The 20090-nt window shown below is 40.2% G+C and overlaps 2 protein-coding genes and 1 long non-coding RNA gene across 9 annotated transcripts in view; 2 read left to right on the forward strand and 1 right to left on the reverse strand.

Moving 5' to 3' along the window:
• On the forward strand, positions 1-6237 carry LOC127355582 (cytochrome P450 3A40). The gene is made up of 13 exons (XM_051386631.1): positions 1-164; positions 272-365; positions 1176-1228; positions 1447-1546; positions 1650-1763; positions 2180-2268; positions 2388-2536; positions 2708-2835; positions 2927-3002; positions 3114-3274; positions 4706-4932; positions 5026-5188; positions 5566-6237. The coding sequence occupies exons 1-13, from the start codon at positions 94-96 to the stop codon at positions 5653-5655; spliced, it is 1515 nt and encodes a 504-aa protein (XP_051242591.1). The 5' UTR covers positions 1-93; the 3' UTR covers positions 5656-6237.
• Positions 5990-9087, reverse strand: LOC127355617 (uncharacterized). The gene is made up of 2 exons (XR_007881786.1): positions 8951-9087; positions 5990-7829 (listed from the first exon to the last, which is right to left on the reverse strand). It is a non-coding gene; the product is annotated as an uncharacterized LOC127355617 (long non-coding RNA).
• foxk1 (forkhead box K1) overlaps positions 8793-20090 on the forward strand; it is a 15233-nt gene continuing 3935 nt past the window's right edge. For 5 of the 7 annotated variants that reach the window (XM_051386608.1, XM_051386609.1, XM_051386607.1 and 2 more), the window contains exons 1-9: positions 8793-9410; positions 13014-13229; positions 14955-15153; positions 15287-15433; positions 15675-15868; positions 16148-16320; positions 16451-16708; positions 17555-17728; positions 17893-18145. In XM_051386608.1, coding sequence (XP_051242568.1) covers positions 8965-9410; positions 13014-13229; positions 14955-15153; positions 15287-15433; positions 15675-15868; positions 16148-16320; positions 16451-16708; positions 17555-17728; positions 17893-18125 — 2040 coding nt within the window. In that variant the 5' untranslated portion in view covers positions 8793-8964 and the 3' untranslated portion in view covers positions 18126-18145. Of the gene's footprint in view, positions 9411-13013; positions 13230-14954; positions 15154-15286; positions 15434-15674; positions 15869-16147; positions 16321-16450; positions 16709-17554; positions 17729-17892; positions 20069-20090 lie in introns of those variants that run through there. The other 2 variants (XM_051386613.1, XM_051386606.1) reach the window with 2 other exon arrangements.

Consider the following 20090-nt stretch of genomic DNA (forward strand, 5'->3'; position numbering starts at 1 on the left):
GTCTGTGCAGCAGGAGATAAAAGCCTCTGGCTGTGATTTGGGACTTTAGTGAGATTTGTGCTGCCGTTGTTAGAAGAGAAAAAACGCGCAGAGATGGGCTACTTCTTCTATTTTTCTGCCGAGACATGGACTCTCCTGGTTACTCTCATCACACTGTTCTTTGTGTAAGTGTCTATATATATATGTGTCTCAGGTATTTGTACTGTGTTGTAACTGTGTGTATGATAAAAAAAGATTATCTCTTCTACCTCTGATTGCTTGTTTTGCACAGGTATGTCTACTGGCCATATGGAACATTTAAGAAAATGGGAATCCCTGGTCCCAAACCAATCCCCTTTTTTGGCACTATGTTGGCATATAGAAAGGTTGGTAAATATAACTTTTAAGAGGCAATACGCCATATATTTATACCAGCAGGTATAGGCTTACCAAAGTAAATATTGGTGCAATGGAAATGGGAAAATAAAAGCTTTGTAACAAATATCTATAAAAGTGTGTTAGTAACATTACTGTGTCTGCTCTATGTGTAGTGTTCTTTGTAGAATTTAAAATATATCTTTTTATTGAGACATAATATTGAGCGAAGCTATTCTTTTCTGTTGGTATGTAAACTATGTTTGCTGACAAAGTTGAAGGCCCCAGTAGTCTTACATGGGGTTTTGGGAGATGTAGAGTTTAGCTGTCTGAACAAACAGCGCATAATGTTTTCACACAGGTTTTACAGCTTTTAACTGTGACAAATGACTTTTGAAATGTCCTGTGTATCCACTGACATTGCTAAGGATAGTTTTCAAAACCAAAAAAGGTCCCAGACAATGTATTTCCCAGGATTTAACTTCCTAGGAAATGGACGAACTAATAGCCTTAGTATGAAAGCAGAAGTATCTCAATTGTGTTATTACATTTTGAATGTGAAAGTTGAAAAGTGATCTCAAAACAATAATTATGACCTGTGTTGTGTTGTGTTTTTTTTGTTATATAATAGAAGAAAATATGTTAACCAACCATGTACCGACTCCAGTTGTAGTCCACATATCTTTCAGAATTTAACATTGTTATTGTTCATGATTTAAACATTTTATAATTGTTGGTGCCAGAAATATCCCCACCCTATTAAAGTGGACTGAATTAAGGAGTTCACTTTATAATCTGTACATTATTATTCTTGTCCGTAGGGATTCATGAACTTTGACTCAGAGTGCTTTCAGAAATATGGGAAAACATGGGGGTAAGTCTGCATATTGTACAGTATGTGATGATGATGATGATGATGATGATGATGATCCTTTATTATTAGATCCAGTCTGAGATTTTTATTGCATCTCAGCAGCTACAGTGTTGTATAATTGTTTTACAAAGGTAGATTTATATATGTATGCATAAACATTTCATTTGGTGTTTTATTATTTTTCTATTCATATTCCATTCTTTTCTTCTCATATTTAGCATTTATGATGGCCGTCAGCCTGTGCTGTGTATCACAGATGTTTCCATGATAAAAACTGTTCTGATAAAGGAGTGTTACTCCCTCTTCACCAATCGCAGAGTATGCACTCTTACCATATAGCACATTCACTCACGTATTATGGATGCTGCATTTTAGTTGACCTCTCCTCATCATTGGCTGATGTTTCCTAAATCTGTTTCAGAACTTCCGTCTGAACGGACCACTGTACGATGCCGTGTCCATTGCTGAGGATGACCAATGGAGGAGGATCCGCAGTGTTCTCTCTCCCTCCTTCACCTCAGGAAGACTGAAAGAGGTACAGCCCTCTCCTGCTCTGTACCTCCTGAATGCGTGTTAAACAGAATATTTTTCAGTGAAGGTCTGTGTTGTAACTTGACTAAATTCTCTCTAGAGCAGTGATTCCCAACCTTTATGGGGTCATGACCCCTTGAAATGCTTTTGAGCCCCCATCACAGGTTATGGTCTGTGTGGACATGCAAGTAAATATTAGAAAAAAGTCAGAAAAAGAAACATGATTATGTCTAACAGACATTTTATTTGTCTTCCTTTATCTGTTTATCATCTTGTGACCCTTCAGACTTATCCTGGAACTTTGGGTCTCGCCCCTGGGTGGGGAACTACTGATCTTGACACATCGTATTGTGTACTGTATTTTCCAGTATTGCAGTAAGCTTGTGCGTAACTGTTAATCTGTTTCTGTTTCTGTTTTAGATGTTTGGCATAATGAAGCAACACTCTGCTAACTTGATCAGCAGCATGAAAAAGAAGGCAGACAAGGATGAGCCCTTAGAGCTGAAGGAGTAAGAACACTTTATACTCTGATATATTCCATTCATTTAAAGTTATCTCAGAAAATGCATAAAGACAGCTCTCTGTTAGGCAGCACAGGACATTTCTGATGTGCTTGTATGCTCTTTAGGTTCTTTGGACCCTACAGTATGGATGTTGTAACCAGCACAGCCTTCAGTGTAGACCTAGACTCTCTTAACAACCCCTCAGACCCCTTTGTCACCAACATCAAGAAGATGCTGAAGTTTGACCTTTTCAGCCCTCTGTTCCTCATTGTTGGTACAGAATTCATTTTATTTCTGTAAAATGCAGCTATTTGTAATTGTGTCTTTCAACTCGCTGCCAAACAAAAAAATATCTGTGCTGGATAACGTATTGTGAATGTTAAGTCGATGCAGTCACTGTATTTCCTGTGCCCTGATAAATGTGTTGCTTTCTGCTTAATTCCAGCTTTCTTCCCCTTTATGGGTCCTGTTTTTGAGAAGATGGAGTTTTCGTTTTTCCCTACGTATGTCACAGACTTCTTTTACGCTGCACTGCAGAAGATCAAATCTAACCGAGAGACCAGCAAGCAAAAGGTTTGACTGTGTGTGCATGCGTGTATGTACGTGTATCGGCGGATTCAGAAATATAATTAAAGCTATTCTCATACAGTATGTCTACTTTTAGAGTCGTGTGGATTTCCTTCAGCTGATGATTGATTCCCAGAAAAACAATGACCTCAGTGGAGTAGAACAGGATAAAGGTGACACACAAATACACAACATAAATATCTACCACCCACCAAAGCACAACTATATATAATCTATATATGCTATTCTAAATCATATCTCTCTCTATCTCGCTATTCCCCCAGGTTTAAACGATCATGAGATCCTTTCTCAAGCAATGATTTTCATCTTTGCTGGCTACGAAACAAGCAGCAGCTCTCTCACTTTCTTGGCTTACAATCTGGCGACAAACCCTGCTGTGATGAAACGGCTGCAGCAGGAGATCGACTCCACCTTTCCTAACAAGGTACCTTGAGAGTGGACAACGTTTGAGATAGCAGGAAGGTCTCAAAAGAACTAATTTAAAGCTGCTTTCATTGATTTTTGGCCAGTTGGGGGCAGAGAAACTCCACATCAAATTGACAAATCCCATATATCTGATATATTATCACCTTATAAAGTGGCTAACATACTTATTTACACATCCGTACACAACCAAAACTTTGGTTTTGTATGGATTAAACAAACAAGTTATAAAGTGCTAATTAGTAAGCATTAAAGGAACTTTCAGGAAGATTTTGTTACCTTGGGCAGAGTCAAGCCAACTGTTTCCCCTGTGGTTCCAGTCTTAATGCAAAGCTAAGCTAAGCACCTGCTGATTGTAACCTTATATTTACCAGACAAACTAGGGAGTGGTATCAATCTTCTGATCTAACCAAGTGTGAACCCATCGTGACGTCACCCATCTGTTTGTGGAGTACCGTTTTGAAGCCTCGAGTTCAGTGTTTTGGCTGCTGGCGTGACAGTTAGACGGAGCCAGCGCAGGCGTACTGCGAGTTGAGCTGCTCATGTTGGCTGCGCAGTTTTGACTTGTCTGTATAAACAATAGCAGCTCACCTGGTTACACACCTGTCGTATTACAGCTAAAACAGTGCACTAAAATATGTTTCTGAAACGATTTTAGGTGAGAAATAGACAACGCAGTAACAGAATCTTGCTTCGTATTTGATCATCACTGCCTAGTTTAACATTTTGATCTGAGTTTCGTGTGCTGCGCTAGACAGACTCACTGTCAATCATAAGGTAGCCCCGTCCAAAAGTATACTCTGCTTTATCGTCTGTTTTACTCTAAATTAGACCATAATTTACGAAATAAACATCATAATGTCCATAAGAAGATGTGAAAGTAGTAATTAAGGCCATGAACTAGTTAGGAAACTGTTTCCTGAGCTCATAAATGAAGTGAGAAGTCCACTCATTCACCATTAGAGTGAACGGTATCAGTGTGCAGCCAATGGAGCTCATCCTACTGGTCTTTACATAGAACACAGGTTTTAAGACACTTCCACATTGTCCCTTATATATACTCTCAATTGATCTAACCCTCAAAAGAAAGAAAGCAAATAAGTATATTTCTTAAAATCAATTCTAAAAAATATTGATTAGTGGAGCTTGGACAAATGGTCTGCATATTAAAATCACACAAAACTACTTTTTGCTAAAACATTTACAGATTAAGGTATGGTGCAATTTGTCACACTAGTATAGTTGTTTTAAAGGGTATATCAGTAACAGTGTTTTCTAACCTCAGTTCCTCCATCAATCGTCACTGTATCCCTTCAGCACTTGTTGTAGCTCCTAGCCTTGTGTAGTAAGACAGAGTGGTGGTCTTCTCTTGAGTGGCATGAGTAAGAATTCAAAGCAAGTCATGTATATGTGTGTCTATGTGTTTGTGTAGGCTCCGATTGAGTACCAAGCTCTGATGCAGATGGAGTATCTAGACAGCGTCATCAACGAGTCTCTCCGACTGTACCCCATTGCTCCTCGTCTGGAGCGCGTGGCCAAGGCGACTGTTGAGCTCAATGGCATTGTGATTCCAAAAGATATGGTTGTCATGATACCCACATGGCCCCTGCACCGGGACCCCGATCTGTGGCCCGAGCCGGAGGAGTTCAAACCCGAGAGGTATAGAAAGGATTTTATATGTTTAGGTTGTGAGGGTTATTAACTCTAATTTCTTTTATAAATAAATGATTATGTGTTTGTGTGCATGCTCAGGTTCAGCAAGGAAAACAAGGAGACTATTGATCCGTACACATACATGCCTTTCGGGGCAGGACCGAGGAACTGCATAGGGATGAGATTTGCTCTGGTGATGATGAAACTAGCAATAGTGGAGGTCCTCCAGAGGTACAGCTTCTCTGTGTGTAAGGAGACTGAGGTGAGACCCCAGATGTTCATATTTACACTGGTTATTATTGATTTTTTTTAATTGCATAAGAGTAATTCTGTCCAAATGTTATTCATTTCCAGTTTGATATTTAGGGGTTATATAATGCTATAAAAGATTGCCAATCAGCAGTGTTATCAAGATATATCTGGTCAAAGATCAAAAGCCACTAGCTGAGACTTTGAACAAGAATATAATTGATACTGCTAAAATGTCATATCGCGCATTCAATAAGCTATCCGTTCTTTGTGTAAAGTTTCTGCCCTTTGTGATACTGCCAGCTGTAGATTTGAAATAACAAAGCTGAGTTTTATGCATTGTTGATTTTGTTCACGCTTCTTTTCTCTTCACTTGTAATTTCCTGCCAGGTGCCCTTTGAGATGGACATCCAGGGCCTGCTGATGCCAAAACGACCAATCAAACTGAAGCTGGAGCCAAGGTCTGAACCCTCAAGCTAAAGAACAACAAGATAAAGGATACTTATTTTAACTATGTTGAAGTAACACCATGTCCATTTGTTGTATGTACATTAGCTGATACTGTTTTTTTTTTTGCTCCTATCAAAGCTTTTATCAACACTCATCCTAACCTGAGTGACAAACGGATATATAGTTAAACACATATAGTTAAATCAACACTTCTCCAATATCAAAAGCTTTACCAAAGGAAGTATTGTTATTTGTTGCAGGCTGATTGCACAGGCTTTCATTATCTTTTGCAGGTGCTCGTGTTTTTCTTTCCACCCCGTGTAAAATATTAACTGAAAAAAAAATAGTAAGTAGTAGATAGAGGTAAATATTCAGATCCTTTATTAAGTTTTTAATCATTAATACCACACTATAAAACACTCTGTTATGTATACTGTAACTTATACTACTGTATACTGACTGTTATAATATTATATATTAGTGCTTGTGATGTCTGCAGGGGGAAAATAAGTCCATTGTCCATTCAAATGTCTGTGTTTTGTGAGGTTTCAAACGCAAAATCATGGTTTCTGTATGTCTGTCCTGCTCTATTAAAAAAATACCATCAGTCCACCCAGGTGCATGCTGGTCCTATCCTTGCCTTCCTACTTATAACTTCAGGTGCACAGTGTTACCCAAATGAAACAAAAACTAAATAAACCAAACTAAATATAGTAAACAAAATAATAATAATAATTAAACTAAACAAATAACTAGCAAAACAAAACTGAATATAAATAAAGCAAACATACTAAACAATACAACTTACTATTAATAAAACAACTAAATACTAACAACAAATAAATAGCTCCTACAATTAGATTATTACTCATGTATGTGTATGTTGGTCGAGGTGGACCTCATTTTAAACTATTTTGTATAGGACTACAACAAATTAAGAATTTTATTATGGATTAATCTGCTACGTATTTTCCATTAATTGATCCATACATATATATATAAATATTTCCCTTATTAATGTGCATCAATAAACTGCTGCCACAATTACCCAGAACCCAAAGTGACACATTCACAAGGCTTGTTTTGGCCAACCAACAGTCCAAAGCTCAAAATTATTAAAAGAAAATTAAAATGATTAAAAATAAAAGCAATAAAAAAAACTGAAACAATTATCAAAAAAAGCCAATTAATTTTCTGTCAATTGACTATTTCATTAATTAATTGATTGTTTTAACAGCACTTGTACTGTTGGACAGTTTCATTTATAACAAAATATATTTTATAAGGTCTTTGACAGTTTTGTATGCAAAAATGTTGATTTGTAAAGTAATTAGTAACTCCTTTGTCAAATAATTAAAGTAAAAAGGTACAATATTGCCCCATTGTAGTGGAGTAGAAGTATAAAATGGCACGAGAATAAACAATGTGTGCTTAAGTACAGTAGCTGAGTAAATGTACTTAGTTACATTCCAGGACTGAATTATATTTCTGATTTTTTGAGCAGATGTTTCAATAATAAAGTGCATTAAGAGGCTAAAACTGTCATTGTGTTTGTTTTCCTTTCTATAGCTCTCTGAATGTTTTATATCCCAACAGCGCCCTCCTGTGGACGGTGTGTGTTTCATGTTTTCTTCGGTTATTGTTTAGCTGCTCCCGCTCCCTTCACAGATCCACTATCCGACTTTTTTAACCATCTTGTTCTTTCCATGTTTATAAACAGAGGGTAGAGATAAAAAAAAAAAGGAGAGAAAAAAAAAAAACAAGGTGGCCAAACCAGCTACACTGCAGACACCACATGTTCTCTGGGAGGATTGAGAGGAAATGTGCAGCAGGTTACAGCTGAAATCTGTCATCTTACGACCAAAGCTGTCCATTTACTGCAGCATTTCCACTCATCACGAACAGATGCACAAACTGTAGCTCAAAGAATAACACACTGAACATTCCCCCATGGATGTGATTGTAGTGGCTGTTATTTGGGATTTTCTTTTTTAATTTATTTTCTTTTTTAATTCACATGTGCAAAGGAAAAAAATAAAATAAAAGACATGAAAGTGAAGGACTGTGATAAATGATCCGCTCTGAATAATACGACAGCACAAATCTCGAGATACTACTGGACTCAGCCTCGTTTCCTGGTGTGACGACATGTGCTGCAGCCTATAGACCGAGGTGCCCAGATGTGGCGTTCAGGGACGGAGAACCTGCAGCCAAAAAAAAAAAAAAAAAAAAAAGTTGTAGACTTTGGTGTTGTCGTTTTGTTATGTTTCTGTTTATAGTGAAAGTATTGCAGATTTTTTGAGTTGCCATTGCTCAACAAGGACTTTCTCAACTGTTTCTGTGCACCATTAAACACGCTTTCTCTTATAGACTTCTATTTCTGTTATTAAAGTTTAGGCACATTATTACTGCACTGTAACCGTACTATTCATCTTTTCTCTTTATTTGTGTCTAATTTAATTTAATTTTATATGGATTCCTCTTTTCTTTCTGTTTATTTGTGTTTGTTTTAAAATAAACTTCCATCGCATCGTTTCATAAAGTTGTGTCCAGCTCAAAAAATACTGAGTACAATTGGAATAAAACAAGCCTATAAATATAATATAATAAAATTAATATTTCTGACCCTGAACGGAAAGGGGGTAGATTTTGACTGTCCAGAAATCAGTCATGATGAATTATAATGGACGATCCTCTTATTTTAAATGCAAACAATATAGCAAGGAGAAAATATCCAAACAGTCAAAGCTCTGTTTCATTAATTGACTGATTGTTTTAAACGGCACGTGAACTGTTGGATAGTTTCATTTATAACAAAAATATATTTTATTTAGTTCTTTGACAGTTTTGTATGCAAACATGTTGATTTGTAAAGTAATTAGTAACTCCTTTGTCAAATAATTAAAGTAAAAAGGTACAATATTGCCCTACACACAGAGCTACTGCCGCCCTATGTATGCATCTGATTCTTTTCTCATGTGTTTATGTTACTTTAGTCCTAAAGTAATCCAAAAGTAACGTAAAGTAATCTTTTTAATAATAAAAAAAAAAAATCAGTAATGGTATCAAACTCAATTTTTAAAGTAACCCTCCCAAAACCCTGCAGCTTTACAAGGAGGCCCTGAACGCAGCACGAGTCCAGGTTCCTGCCTCAGACTCCGGTCCCGTTCTTCCGCCGCGCCCGGACTCCATGTTGTTCCGACAGCCACGGAGCGAACAAGTGCCCTGGCCGAAAACTCTCACGTTGCAACTCTGTGTGTGTGTGCGCGAAGTAAAGCGTGTGTGTGTGTGTATGTGCGTGTGTGTGTGTGTGAGTGTTGTTGACCCTCCGAAAAGAAGATGGCAGACTACCGGGACGACACCGGAGCTCGAGCCCTGCTCGCTCTACAGTCGGCACCGTGCAGTCCCGTCCGCGTCGCGGTGACCTCGCACGCCTATCACCCGCAGTCGCTCGCCCTCTTGGGTCCTCCGATGATGGAAGCCCGCGGCGACGCCGGGCTTCTCCCCGCGCGTCTCGCCTGTCCTCCCCCACAGGCCCTCGCCCGACTCGAGGGCCGGGACTTCGAGTATGTCATGCGCCAGAGGACGGTCACCATAGGCCGGAACTCGTCTCACGGCTCTGTGGATATCAACATGGGTCACTCGAGCTTCATTTCACGGCGACACCTGCAGCTCACGTACGACGAGGCGGGCGGTTTCTCCCTCCGGTGCCTGGGCAAGAACGGGGTGTTCGTCGACGGGGTGTTCCAGCGGAGAGGGGCTCCGCCGCTGCCGCTGCCCCGAGAGTGAGTGTTAGCATAGCCGCCAACGGTTACCCACAAAAGCTAATTATGGTAACACGGCGGTTGCCTGTTTAAAAAAGAGAGGAAAAAAAAAGAAAAAGAAAAAGCGACCTGAATTTATTTATTTTTAAAAATGCTTTTTTATTCTTTGTGTACAAGTATCCGTGCAGCCGGTGTTATGATCGATATTTATATATTTAATGGGCTGTTTTCTCTCTCTCCGTCCCCCAACGGTTGAATCAAACTCGTCTAAAAGTGTATAATTAAACACTTTAAAACGTTTCTAGTTGTTTTATTTATGTGTTGGGCGGGGATTAAACTAACTTTTGTGTACATTCACACGACCTCCGTGTTGAAAAGGCCAAAAGGAAGTTAACTATAATCCGAGTGGGGATACAAAGTTTGTCCGGACACCCCCCCCAATCAGTGCGGTGTGGATGTCTGCAGCTATAACACAAGAACCCCAACACGTCGCCACCTCAGCTGCGATATTAAACTTTATTATTTAATTATAATTTGTCTTAAAGGCCGCAGAGTGCCTTCACCCCACTTTATAAAGCGTTGAGCGAGGTTTAGCTGCTAGCAAAAGTTAGCTTTAATTTGGCCTACCGACAGGCCAGCTTGCTTAAATGTTTAAAAATTAAATAAAAATAAATAGAAGAGAAATGTTATTTCTCACAAAGGCGTGTTTTTATATTGTGGTAGAGCTGGCTTTGTAAAAATATAACAACTGCAAATATATATACATATTTATTTTTTGTCACGTGGAAAGTATTTTGAGTTTAAAAACAGTTTTCAGGGAGATAATGTTATTAGCTGTTAGTCAACGTGTCGCCATCATGTAAACACTAATGTAAACACTAATGTAAACACTAATGTAAACAAACGCACCCCCCCCCCTTGACTGCTCAGCTCACGAGTTTTATAGGAAGAGGTGTGTTTGGTTTGTGCTGAAACATAAAGGGGGTTTTGTTATGTATCAAGGGGAACCACCTGGTGTTTAAATGATTCACCTTTTTATTTATTTCACCACTGTGAAGGTTAAATATTTTGGCTTAAATCTGGGTTCTTTTAAGACAGTTCTTTAAAAAAAACAAAACAGAAAAAGGTTTTGACTTTGTGTGTCAATCAAAGGTTGTGTGTATGTATGTAGGGGGGTGTTTTATCTTCTCTGATTGGTTGTCAAGACTGTTTTGGGGGTGTGTCGGGCATTGAACAGGAAGTGCAGGCTGGAATGACATCCTCATTGCAGGAGCACATGGAGTAAACACAAGACTTACAAAGCTAGGCCATGTCCAAAACAGCCATGTTTGCATGTGTTGTTCTGGCTCTGCGGCTTGTTTTGGTATTCAAAAATTAACTGGAAAAACCTAAATGTACATGTTGCTCTTCAAATACGGGAGAGGGAAATTAATATATGGATTATTCTTTTAATCCTGGTACATTTTACAGTGTTTTTACTTTACTATTTTACTGCTATGAATCACGCTGGATTAATTAGGTGATTTTGCTGCTTATCAGAGAGACACGATATCAGCAAATCTCTACAGATGGATCTAATTTGAGAACAAATGCAGCACAGTGCACTACACAGAACAGTTGTTTGTATTCAACCCCTTCGAGTCAAACTTTAGAAGAGGCCACCTTTTGGCTAAAATTACAGTGTTGGATCTGTGAGCTTTAAGTCTGTATCAACTTGATTCATCTGGAGACCGCCAATTATTCCCAGATTTCTTCACAGAACTGCTCCAGCTCTGTCAGCTTTCACTGTAGCCCTGAGTGAGCAGCAATTTTCAAGTCCTGCATCATATTTCAGATTGGACTGGGGTCTGGACTCTGACTTGCTCCCGTCGGGACATTAACATTGTTTTTTTTTATTATTATTGGGGTCATTGTCTTGCTGTAAAATACATAATCTCCGACTCCCAAGTCATAGTTCTCTTTCAGGCTGCAGCAGATTTTCTTAATGTGTTTTTATTACATTTTATTAACCCTCTACTTTATCAAGCCGTCAGTGGTCTGCAGCAGTGAAACATGCAGACAGTAAAATGTTGGTCATGATGTGTTTTAGGTGCATCTGTATTATTCACTTGTCTCAGAGTCTCTCACGTGCCCTCCAGCAAACAGTATTCCTAACGTCATGTGAGTTCTTTGAACAGCGGCTTTCTCTTTGCATCTCCGGTCAACAGCTGCAACCGATGAAGGAAATAAGCGAAAAGCTTTATGCACGCTCCATCTCAGTTATGGAACCATGTCGTTCCTTCAGAGTTGCCACAGGCCTCTTTCCTCCCTCGCTGGTGCTCTTACTGCATGGACACTGAGTAGTTGAGGATGGCCTTCTCTAGCCAGAGACAGCTGTGAGCAGACTGTTCATGGATCCAGTATTGGATTGGCAGCTGCAACTTTTTCAGGAGACAAATTATAGAGAAAAGATGGAGCATTTCTTCCATATTTTTTTTATCATAGACTGCTCTCTGAAAACACATTTGTGGTCCTGCGTGGATGTATTTTTTCGTGTTTTTTTTCGTTTGTCTCCACAGGGAGGATGTGAATTAGTAGGGATTCAGTTTCTTGCTCAAAGAAAAACTCATCATATTTGGGCATATAGGTTGGTTGCCATCACAAAGACCTAACTACAGTGAATATACAGCCTTGCTGCCTGTACCTGCTAGGAAAAAATAAAGCTATTTACATTAGTCATTAAGTTCCCATTGTGAAACATTCACTCAATCCCTGACAAACACAGTTATCTTCACAGGTTTTGTTTAGGCTTGAACTAACTTGGGCCTGAAACGATCCTTGCTTTTGTTGAGACAGTTGTCCAGATCTGCTAAAAGAAGCAGTAATGAAGCCTAACAGGTGTCGTGTTAAGTCTACACCAGCCTATTTTTTTTGTCTACAAAAGGTGTTGACTAAAGATATTGTTTATATTATAAACACACCCCTATAGTTCAGGGGAAAGTGTCATTGCTTAAAGATATGATTTAATATTTCCAACTGGAACGTTGGTGTTAGCATTTAGTCACTTATGGCATTTGTTATCCACAATGTGTAACTTAAAACATAACTTTTTGAGTTCATTCTTGACCTTAAAAACAAGTTGACAAAACATTCTCCCCACAAGCTCCATTTTATAGATCTTCTTTTTTCAGCAGATGAAGCTTGCCCTGACTAGAAGTTTGTAAAAAAAAAAAAAAAAAAAAAAAAGAGGAAATTAAAACATCTACATGTATCCCTGGTGGCTCACCTGGTGGAGCTGGAAACGTATGTGCCAGGGCTGAGTCCTTGCTACGGCGGCCATGGGTTCGACTCCGACATGTGGTCCTTTTGCTATGTGCCCCCCCCCTTCCCCCTTTTTCTGTCACTCTTCAGCTGTCGCTATCAATTAAAGTTAATAAAGCCCCCCCCAAAAAAAAAACGTGGCAAACTCCAACTGCAAAGGAAGATCATGTAATATGACTTAAAAACCCCAGAACAGTCACTATAGCATAATCTGTTCTAATGCTTAGCTTTTGTATCGGACAGGAGGCACTAATCAAAACTGTTTCCTTTTTCTTTTGTGCTGTGACTTCCACCATCTCTCCCTCCTGCTGTCTTGCTCTCTAGGTGTGTGTTTCGTTTTCCCAGTACGGTAATCAAGATCCAGTTTATGTCACTCCTGGAGCCCGAGGAGCACAGAGAGAGGGAACAGCCCTCTATTCCTGCTCACCCGCTTATGCCCCACATTTCCCCCCTCAAAATCAGCATTCCCACAATGCAGCAGCATGAAGAGCACATCAGGGCATTTGGCTCTCCGCTGCCTTCGCCCACAGGCACCATCAGGTAAGGGGAGACCCACAGTCACACACAATGACATGAACCCCAACAAGTATACAGTTAAAAACAGAATGTAAAATATCAAGTGCAAGCAGATTGTGCCAGCACGACAGAAGGAGTTCTTGTAAACACATTTTCATTTCATTGTTGTGCCTTTTTAAACTCAGTGCTAAGCTTGCATTTGATTAATCTTCTGACAGAAAACACCAAACACTTAGCTCATTTTCACTGGCTGGAACTGTACTCACCAGCTTCTCTAGTGTTTTTTTGTCGAGATGGAAACCTGCACTCTAATTAGCTGTGATAGCACATGTTTGAAAATCACTGCTCTATAAATGTATACAGCATGTGCAACTGGCAAGTGTGGCAGTGCTGAGTGTGCCATCTGGTGGTCTGTGTTGGTTTTTACATCCTACAACCCCACCAATGTCAGCTTGTGAGTGCCTGCCTTATATGGAATGGCTGCAGCTTCGAGGTGCGTGATTGGCTACCGGGCAGATTGTTTTGCCTGTAGGCCGTTTTTCCGTCCATTCGTGGTTTCCTTTTTTCAGAGCCCCCTAACCCCTCCCTCTTAGCCCTCAGCTCCTGTTCTCTTGCACGTGGACACTCACACAACACACACACTGAGTGAAGACGCTTGCTCATACATTCTTCAACACTTTCACTGTGGCCTTTTTCGGGCAGATTGTTGTGCCACCTTCCTTAACAGTACCCACATACAGTACATACAATGGAAGAGTATTGTGTAAAAAACCACATGCTCACACTTAAAACACCAACAGTGTCTCTTCACAGGGTGGTAAGAGTCACATTTCCTGTTTGGCAACTTAAATGAATTGTGTATAATAACATTCTTCTGCCCCTACCAGCATTCACACGTGTACTGCTGGCCCATGTACACATGCAGAGTGGCTGAAATGGTTGTTGTAACAGTGTCAGAGTAAAGCAAAGACAACCCTTGCTCCCTCATGGAGGCACGCATAACTTTACTTTTAATGAAGTAGAAGTATGTAGAGTTACAGATAAAATACAGTTTTTATACTTAAATGTCCTTGAGCAACATTAGAAGTTTTTGTTCGTCTTCATTTATTTTTCAATGCTGAGCTTACAAAGCTGCTTTCAAAACAGAGCCTGCAGCCTAGTTTCCCCAGCCAAAAAATACAAACATATTCTCTCTCTTGCTCTGTGTGTGTGTGTGTGTGTGTGTGTGTGTGTGTGTGTGTGTGTGTGTGTGTGTGTGTGTGTGTGTGTGTGTGTGTGTGTGTGTGTGTGTGTGTAAATCTATCTGCGGCCACTGTTGCTAAAGGCAAATCAAAGCACACTGACTCTCCCAGAAACCAGTGTTTACTTTGCTAACAGAAGCAGGTGTGTGTTGTATAACTTATTGGGTTTTCACTGTGTTCTGTCTCTCAACAGGACCAGATAAAACCTAGTGAATGATTAACATGCGTTTCAGTATTTTGTTTTTGCCAATTCATTACTTTGTGTTTAGAACGACCTGGATCTGACCTGTAATAATTATTTCAAACTTAGAAAAAAAATCTTTTCAGTTAAATCTGAGCTCCTAGGGAAGCTGTTTAGTGACCACAGCAGCTACAAGTAGTATCATAGATTACTCATTTATTAAGAAGGGGATTAAATCTTTCTTACACTGGCAATTGTATAGCTTTCAAAAGTGACCTTAAACCATCACTTTAAGCCATTAACACAGACTCTTTCCTCCTTTTTTAGTGTTCCTAACTCCTGTCCGGCTAGTCCACGGGGAGCAGGGTCATCAGGGTATCGTTATGGACGCAACGTGACCTCTGACCTCCAGTTAGCAGCTGAATATGCTGCAAAGGCCGTTTCTGAGCAGAGACGAAGCATTGCTGAACAGAGAGGCGGGGGAAGTGAGCAGCGCGGGGAGTCGGCTGGTGGAGACAGCCCCAAGGTGAAGACCCAGTAACATCAAAAACAGTTAATTGCCCCAAAGAAAACATCATTTTCGACTTTTAAAAGTGGTTGCATGTACAATATGTGCTTGAGGATGTGTTGGTGTTAATTCTTGTGTCTTGTTCGTCTAGGATGAGTCCAAGCCACCATATTCCTATGCACAGTTGATTGTCCAGGCCATCTCGTCAGCCCCGGACAAACAGCTGACCCTCAGTGGCATCTATGCCCACATCACCAAACACTACCCCTACTATCGCACTGCAGACAAGGGCTGGCAGGTAAGGTTTCTCTGTCTTGAACAAGATGGTAATGGCTTTCCATGGGTTGCCATGACAATCAAAACTTCACAACCATACAGTATGATGCGGTCAGCTAAGTAACATTTAGAAGATTATGGTTGTCCTGAAATGTTTGTCCTGTCTAGGGTCATAGACCATAAAATTCAAGTCCTGTGATACTTTCTTTAAAATTCATATGTCTGTGTGTACTTGACTAAACACTTATTTTGCCTCCATGCAGAACTCAATCAGACACAACTTGTCTCTTAACCGCTACTTTCTGAAAGTGGCCCGCTCTCAGGATGAGCCCGGGAAAGGGAGTTTTTGGCGTGTGGATTCTGCTTCTGAGAGCAAGTTGGTGGAGCAAGCCTTCAGGAAAAGACGGCAAAGAGGGGTGGCTTGCTTTAGGACCCCATTTGGACCTCTCTCTTCTAGGTGAGTGTGTCACCTGTGGCTTTCAGCAGCCTTGGCGTGTGTGTGCACATACACACAAGAGACTGATTTGACCCCGTTAACCCTTTCTCCCTTCTCTCTGCTTCTGCTCCTGGCTATCATTTGATTGGATAGGACAAAGTAAGTCTAATGTCTAGGTTAATATATTAAACAGAAGGTACTGGCAGTGTAGGAGCTCTGCATGTTGCCATAAGTCTCTCGATGTGTTCATTGATTTTTTTGGTCTCTCTCTCTCTCTTCCCTTCATTCCTTATTTTTCAGGAGTGCCCCTGCATCCCCAACCCACCAGGGACTTCTTTCTCCTCCATCCAGCGGGCTGCAGACTCCTGAATGTCTGAGCAGGGAGGGCTCTCCTATCTCCCATGACCACCACGAACAGCTGGCTAACAAACTGGCATCTGTACCGGAGTATAGGTACTCTCAAAGTGCCCCAGGTGAGCCTGCACGCAGGTGTACATAAATACACACAAAATGTATTCAAAAATGAATGCATACATCGTGTCTCATCTTTCTGACATATACACTATAAAACAGGTGAAATATGTTGTTTGTGTCTCTGCATAGGCTCTCCAGTCAGTTCCCAGCATGTCATCATGGCTGCACCCCCCCACCCAACAATCCTGTCCTCAGGCCCGGGGAAAGCCCTTGCTTTAGTTCCAGGTGGTGGCGGCCAAGTCCAGCCCATCCATGTGCTCCAGAACGCCCCTCAGTCCTCTGTCACCATGGTGCGGGTGGTCACCAGCGGACCTCTAACTTCCAACCCTCCGAATGGGTATAGCGCCCCCTCTGTTGGAGGAGCAAAAGGAAACAGTGAGCTCAGAGGTACAGCCATGGGACTCTCTAGGAGAGCTTGTCTCCCACATATTTTATTGGAAGTGTGTTAGATGTGTGTTTTCGGCCTCTTGTGTTTTTCATCTTGTGATTGACCTCTGGACGGACCATAGCAAACTGACTGACCGGATGATGGTCAGTTTAGTAATTGTGACCCTTTGTATCATAACAATTCATAATGGATCTAAGCCGAAGCTTCCCAAATTTCTAGATCACTATGGACTGGACCGTGTATTACTGATTACATTATAGAGGGATATACCTCAGTGTTTATGAATGTTACTGGTGTGATGCCCACATACCTTTTTAACCACAAGTTGTCACTGTCAATGATTTGAGTTATCCCTTCTGCAGGAGCAAGGGATTGTTCTTGTTTGCAAGAATTCAAAGAAGAATGAACACATGCATTCATTCATTGTTCTGCAGTCCAGTTCAAAACCTGTGTGCTCATACCGTAACTCCTTTAGTGTCCAGGTTTATGGCACGAGTTGAGTTGTACCTGTATACTTACTTTTTAGGCCATCACCACTCAAATGGATAATGGCTTAATCTTTGGTACACACCATATTTTCTCATGAAAAAAAACAACACTGGAGAGTTTACAATGTAATGTAATATGTAAGAAGTGATGTTCATGTCTGACAAACATTTCCCCACTGCACTGGTGTTTTTTTGGTCCATGTGGGTTGGAAATTTGAATGTGCATTTCCTGCATTTATTATTCCATCAAATAATCCTTATCTTTGGGTCTTGACTGACTGATCATACATGTGCACTTGTAAACATTTTGGGAGTTTTGGTTTTACATGTTTTTAATAGTGTTTGTGTTTGTACCAGAAGCCCAGCTGAACAGAGAGCGAGTTATCCAGACTGTGGACAGTGCGGTGCAGGGCGGAGATGGGAGAAACCTCGCTCCAGGTTTACATCAGCTTCCGGTTCGTCCTGTTACCCAGAATGGCAAACACACCACTGCTGCTGTTGCCACAGCAACCAGCCTTGCTAATGCATCTGGTAAGATTTTTCATCAGTGACTGCCTAACTTGTGGCATGCATGTCTTCATACAAGTTTTTGTTTCACATACATTAAGGCATCTAGTTACTCATTCCAGCTGATTATTATTATTTATTATTCTTATAATTATTCTATTATTTATTCTCTTTATATTCATTTACAGGTCTGAGTAGTCCTCTCCAGATCTTGGCTGCCCAGGCCTCCAGCTCCCCTCCAGTGCTGGTGAGCAGACAGCCCAGTGCAGAAACTTTTGCTGAGCAGCAAGGTGAGCCCCAGGTCAAGCGGCCGAAGATGGAGGACGAAGGTGGGACCGAATCTGCTCAGCATCAAGTCACACCTTCCCAGCAGCCTGTCATCGTTGCCATGACATCACAAACCCACGACCCTAGGAAGTAAAACCCAGGGCTTCTTACCAGGTACCCAATGGACAGCCTCCCTATTGTCCCCTAACTGCTTCGCCTTTTATACTCATTTGATATGACTGCAGCCGACATGGCCAAAAAATGTACAGGCAGCCTCTCTCAACAGAAGGGAATTAAATTGTAAGGAACATATATTTTGGTCAAAATGGATGAAAACTTTCAAATACATTCTGAATGTAAAAAAGCAAGTAAATCTTTCAGGACTTTTTTCAGCTTTACACTCTTTTTAATGTAATCCACCATTCACTGACGAGACAAACAAGCAAGGACGTTAAGCTTATGAGAGCATTATGCATATTGAAATCATTTCAGCACTACTTTTACTATGTGAATGTTGGATAATATCTCAGATACAACCTTTTCTCCAGTTGATGGATCAGATGCATCAGTCACTCTCAGGCCAAAGAACTCACCTCTCCTGCACTTCTGATTAGAGTCACTGCTTGATTTTAAAACCAGGGAATGTGTGTTCGAAGATTTGAAATGGCCGGCATTTTCAGAAGAAACTGTGATTATCAGAGTTGATATATATTGTGTAGTTTCACACATTTGTGGACAGAAAGAGAGGACTTATCTGCATGTACCCAGATCAGGTTAATGGGGCACAGGAGACTGTTAAGAATATGATTGTCCTTTTATAAGGCAATCCTTACAATAAAAAACAGATATCTCTTCAAAAAAGAAAGACAGAAGACATAATATTAAGGCCTAGACCAGAATGTGAGGCATCTCTTTTCCCTGCCTTCTCTGCAAAGCACAAAAAGAAAACGGAATCTTTTTAGAAGATAAAATAGGAGGAAATAAACCATTACTTTGCGGTTTTTTGCTTCACGTAAGCTCAGTTTGGTTTATCAGTGTGAAGCTCCTCAGATTTAAGATGAATTGGGTGAGTTGGAGCAGAGAAGAGCAAAAAAGAGGCAACTATTTGGAGTTGATTGAAGTGGAGCTAACCTAATGTAGACAAACTGATTGTTGTTTTAATTATTTTTTTCTTGTTTCAGTAGTGGTATAAGGAGAAATGGAACAGCCTGTGCGTACAGTTTTGTTTGTCTTAGCACAGAAAAGCATTATTGTAATAATCCTTAAAGCCTTAAATATTTCTACATTTTTTTTTTGTCATTTTATTTTAACCTTTAGACAGCTTTATCTTTTTAGATCGTTAACACAGCGCTTCTTTAACAGTACATGATCGGCAACACTACAATGATGACAGTTATGTTGCATCAGTAGACTTGTATCAGTTTTATCAGGGGAAGGGCGGGACCAACACATGACCACAAATTTCAACTGCTCTCTCGTCGTTTTTCTTTCTTTCTGTATGGTACTTTTGACATCTTTTCTACTCTTCGCTCCCTACTCTAGCTTTCAGTTTCCCCTAAATGCACCCTCATTTTTTTTTTTTTAATCCTTTTTTCTTTCTCCCAATCTACCTCTCTCCCTCTCCTCAGTGAGCAGTCTCAATCTGTGCTGTCTCTACAGAGGCATCAAGCTGTTGGCAATTCCTGTCACAGACACTGCCTTAATTAGATATTCTTCAGCACTTTCTACCCCCCCATTCTCTCATTCTCACTCTGCCTTTAGCTTTTCCGAATGTCCTCGCACAGGCCTCATTTTTAGCTGGCAATCAGGCACAATTTGCGCAAGATTTCAGTGATTGTTGTTGCACATTAGAAAAAACAAAAAACAAAAAAAAGATGCGTAATGATTGTATGCTGCTCTATCTGCTAAATGACAAAGCTATTTAGAAGGTATTTTCTTATTTTGGAAAAAAGAAAAAATATTTTGCTATATGTAAAAACAGCTGTCATCAATACGTAAACATTCTGGAAAATAGAGAAGTATATGTATTTTTAAATGTTCCTGTTTTTGTGATTTGTTAAAATGTGTAGCACAAATTAAAATTCCTCATTGACTTAAGTATTTGATTGTCTTCTCTCAT

Source organism: Dicentrarchus labrax, unplaced genomic scaffold (genome assembly GCF_905237075.1).
Source record: "Dicentrarchus labrax unplaced genomic scaffold, dlabrax2021, whole genome shotgun sequence".
NCBI classification, from domain to species: Eukaryota; Metazoa; Chordata; class Actinopteri; family Moronidae; genus Dicentrarchus; species Dicentrarchus labrax.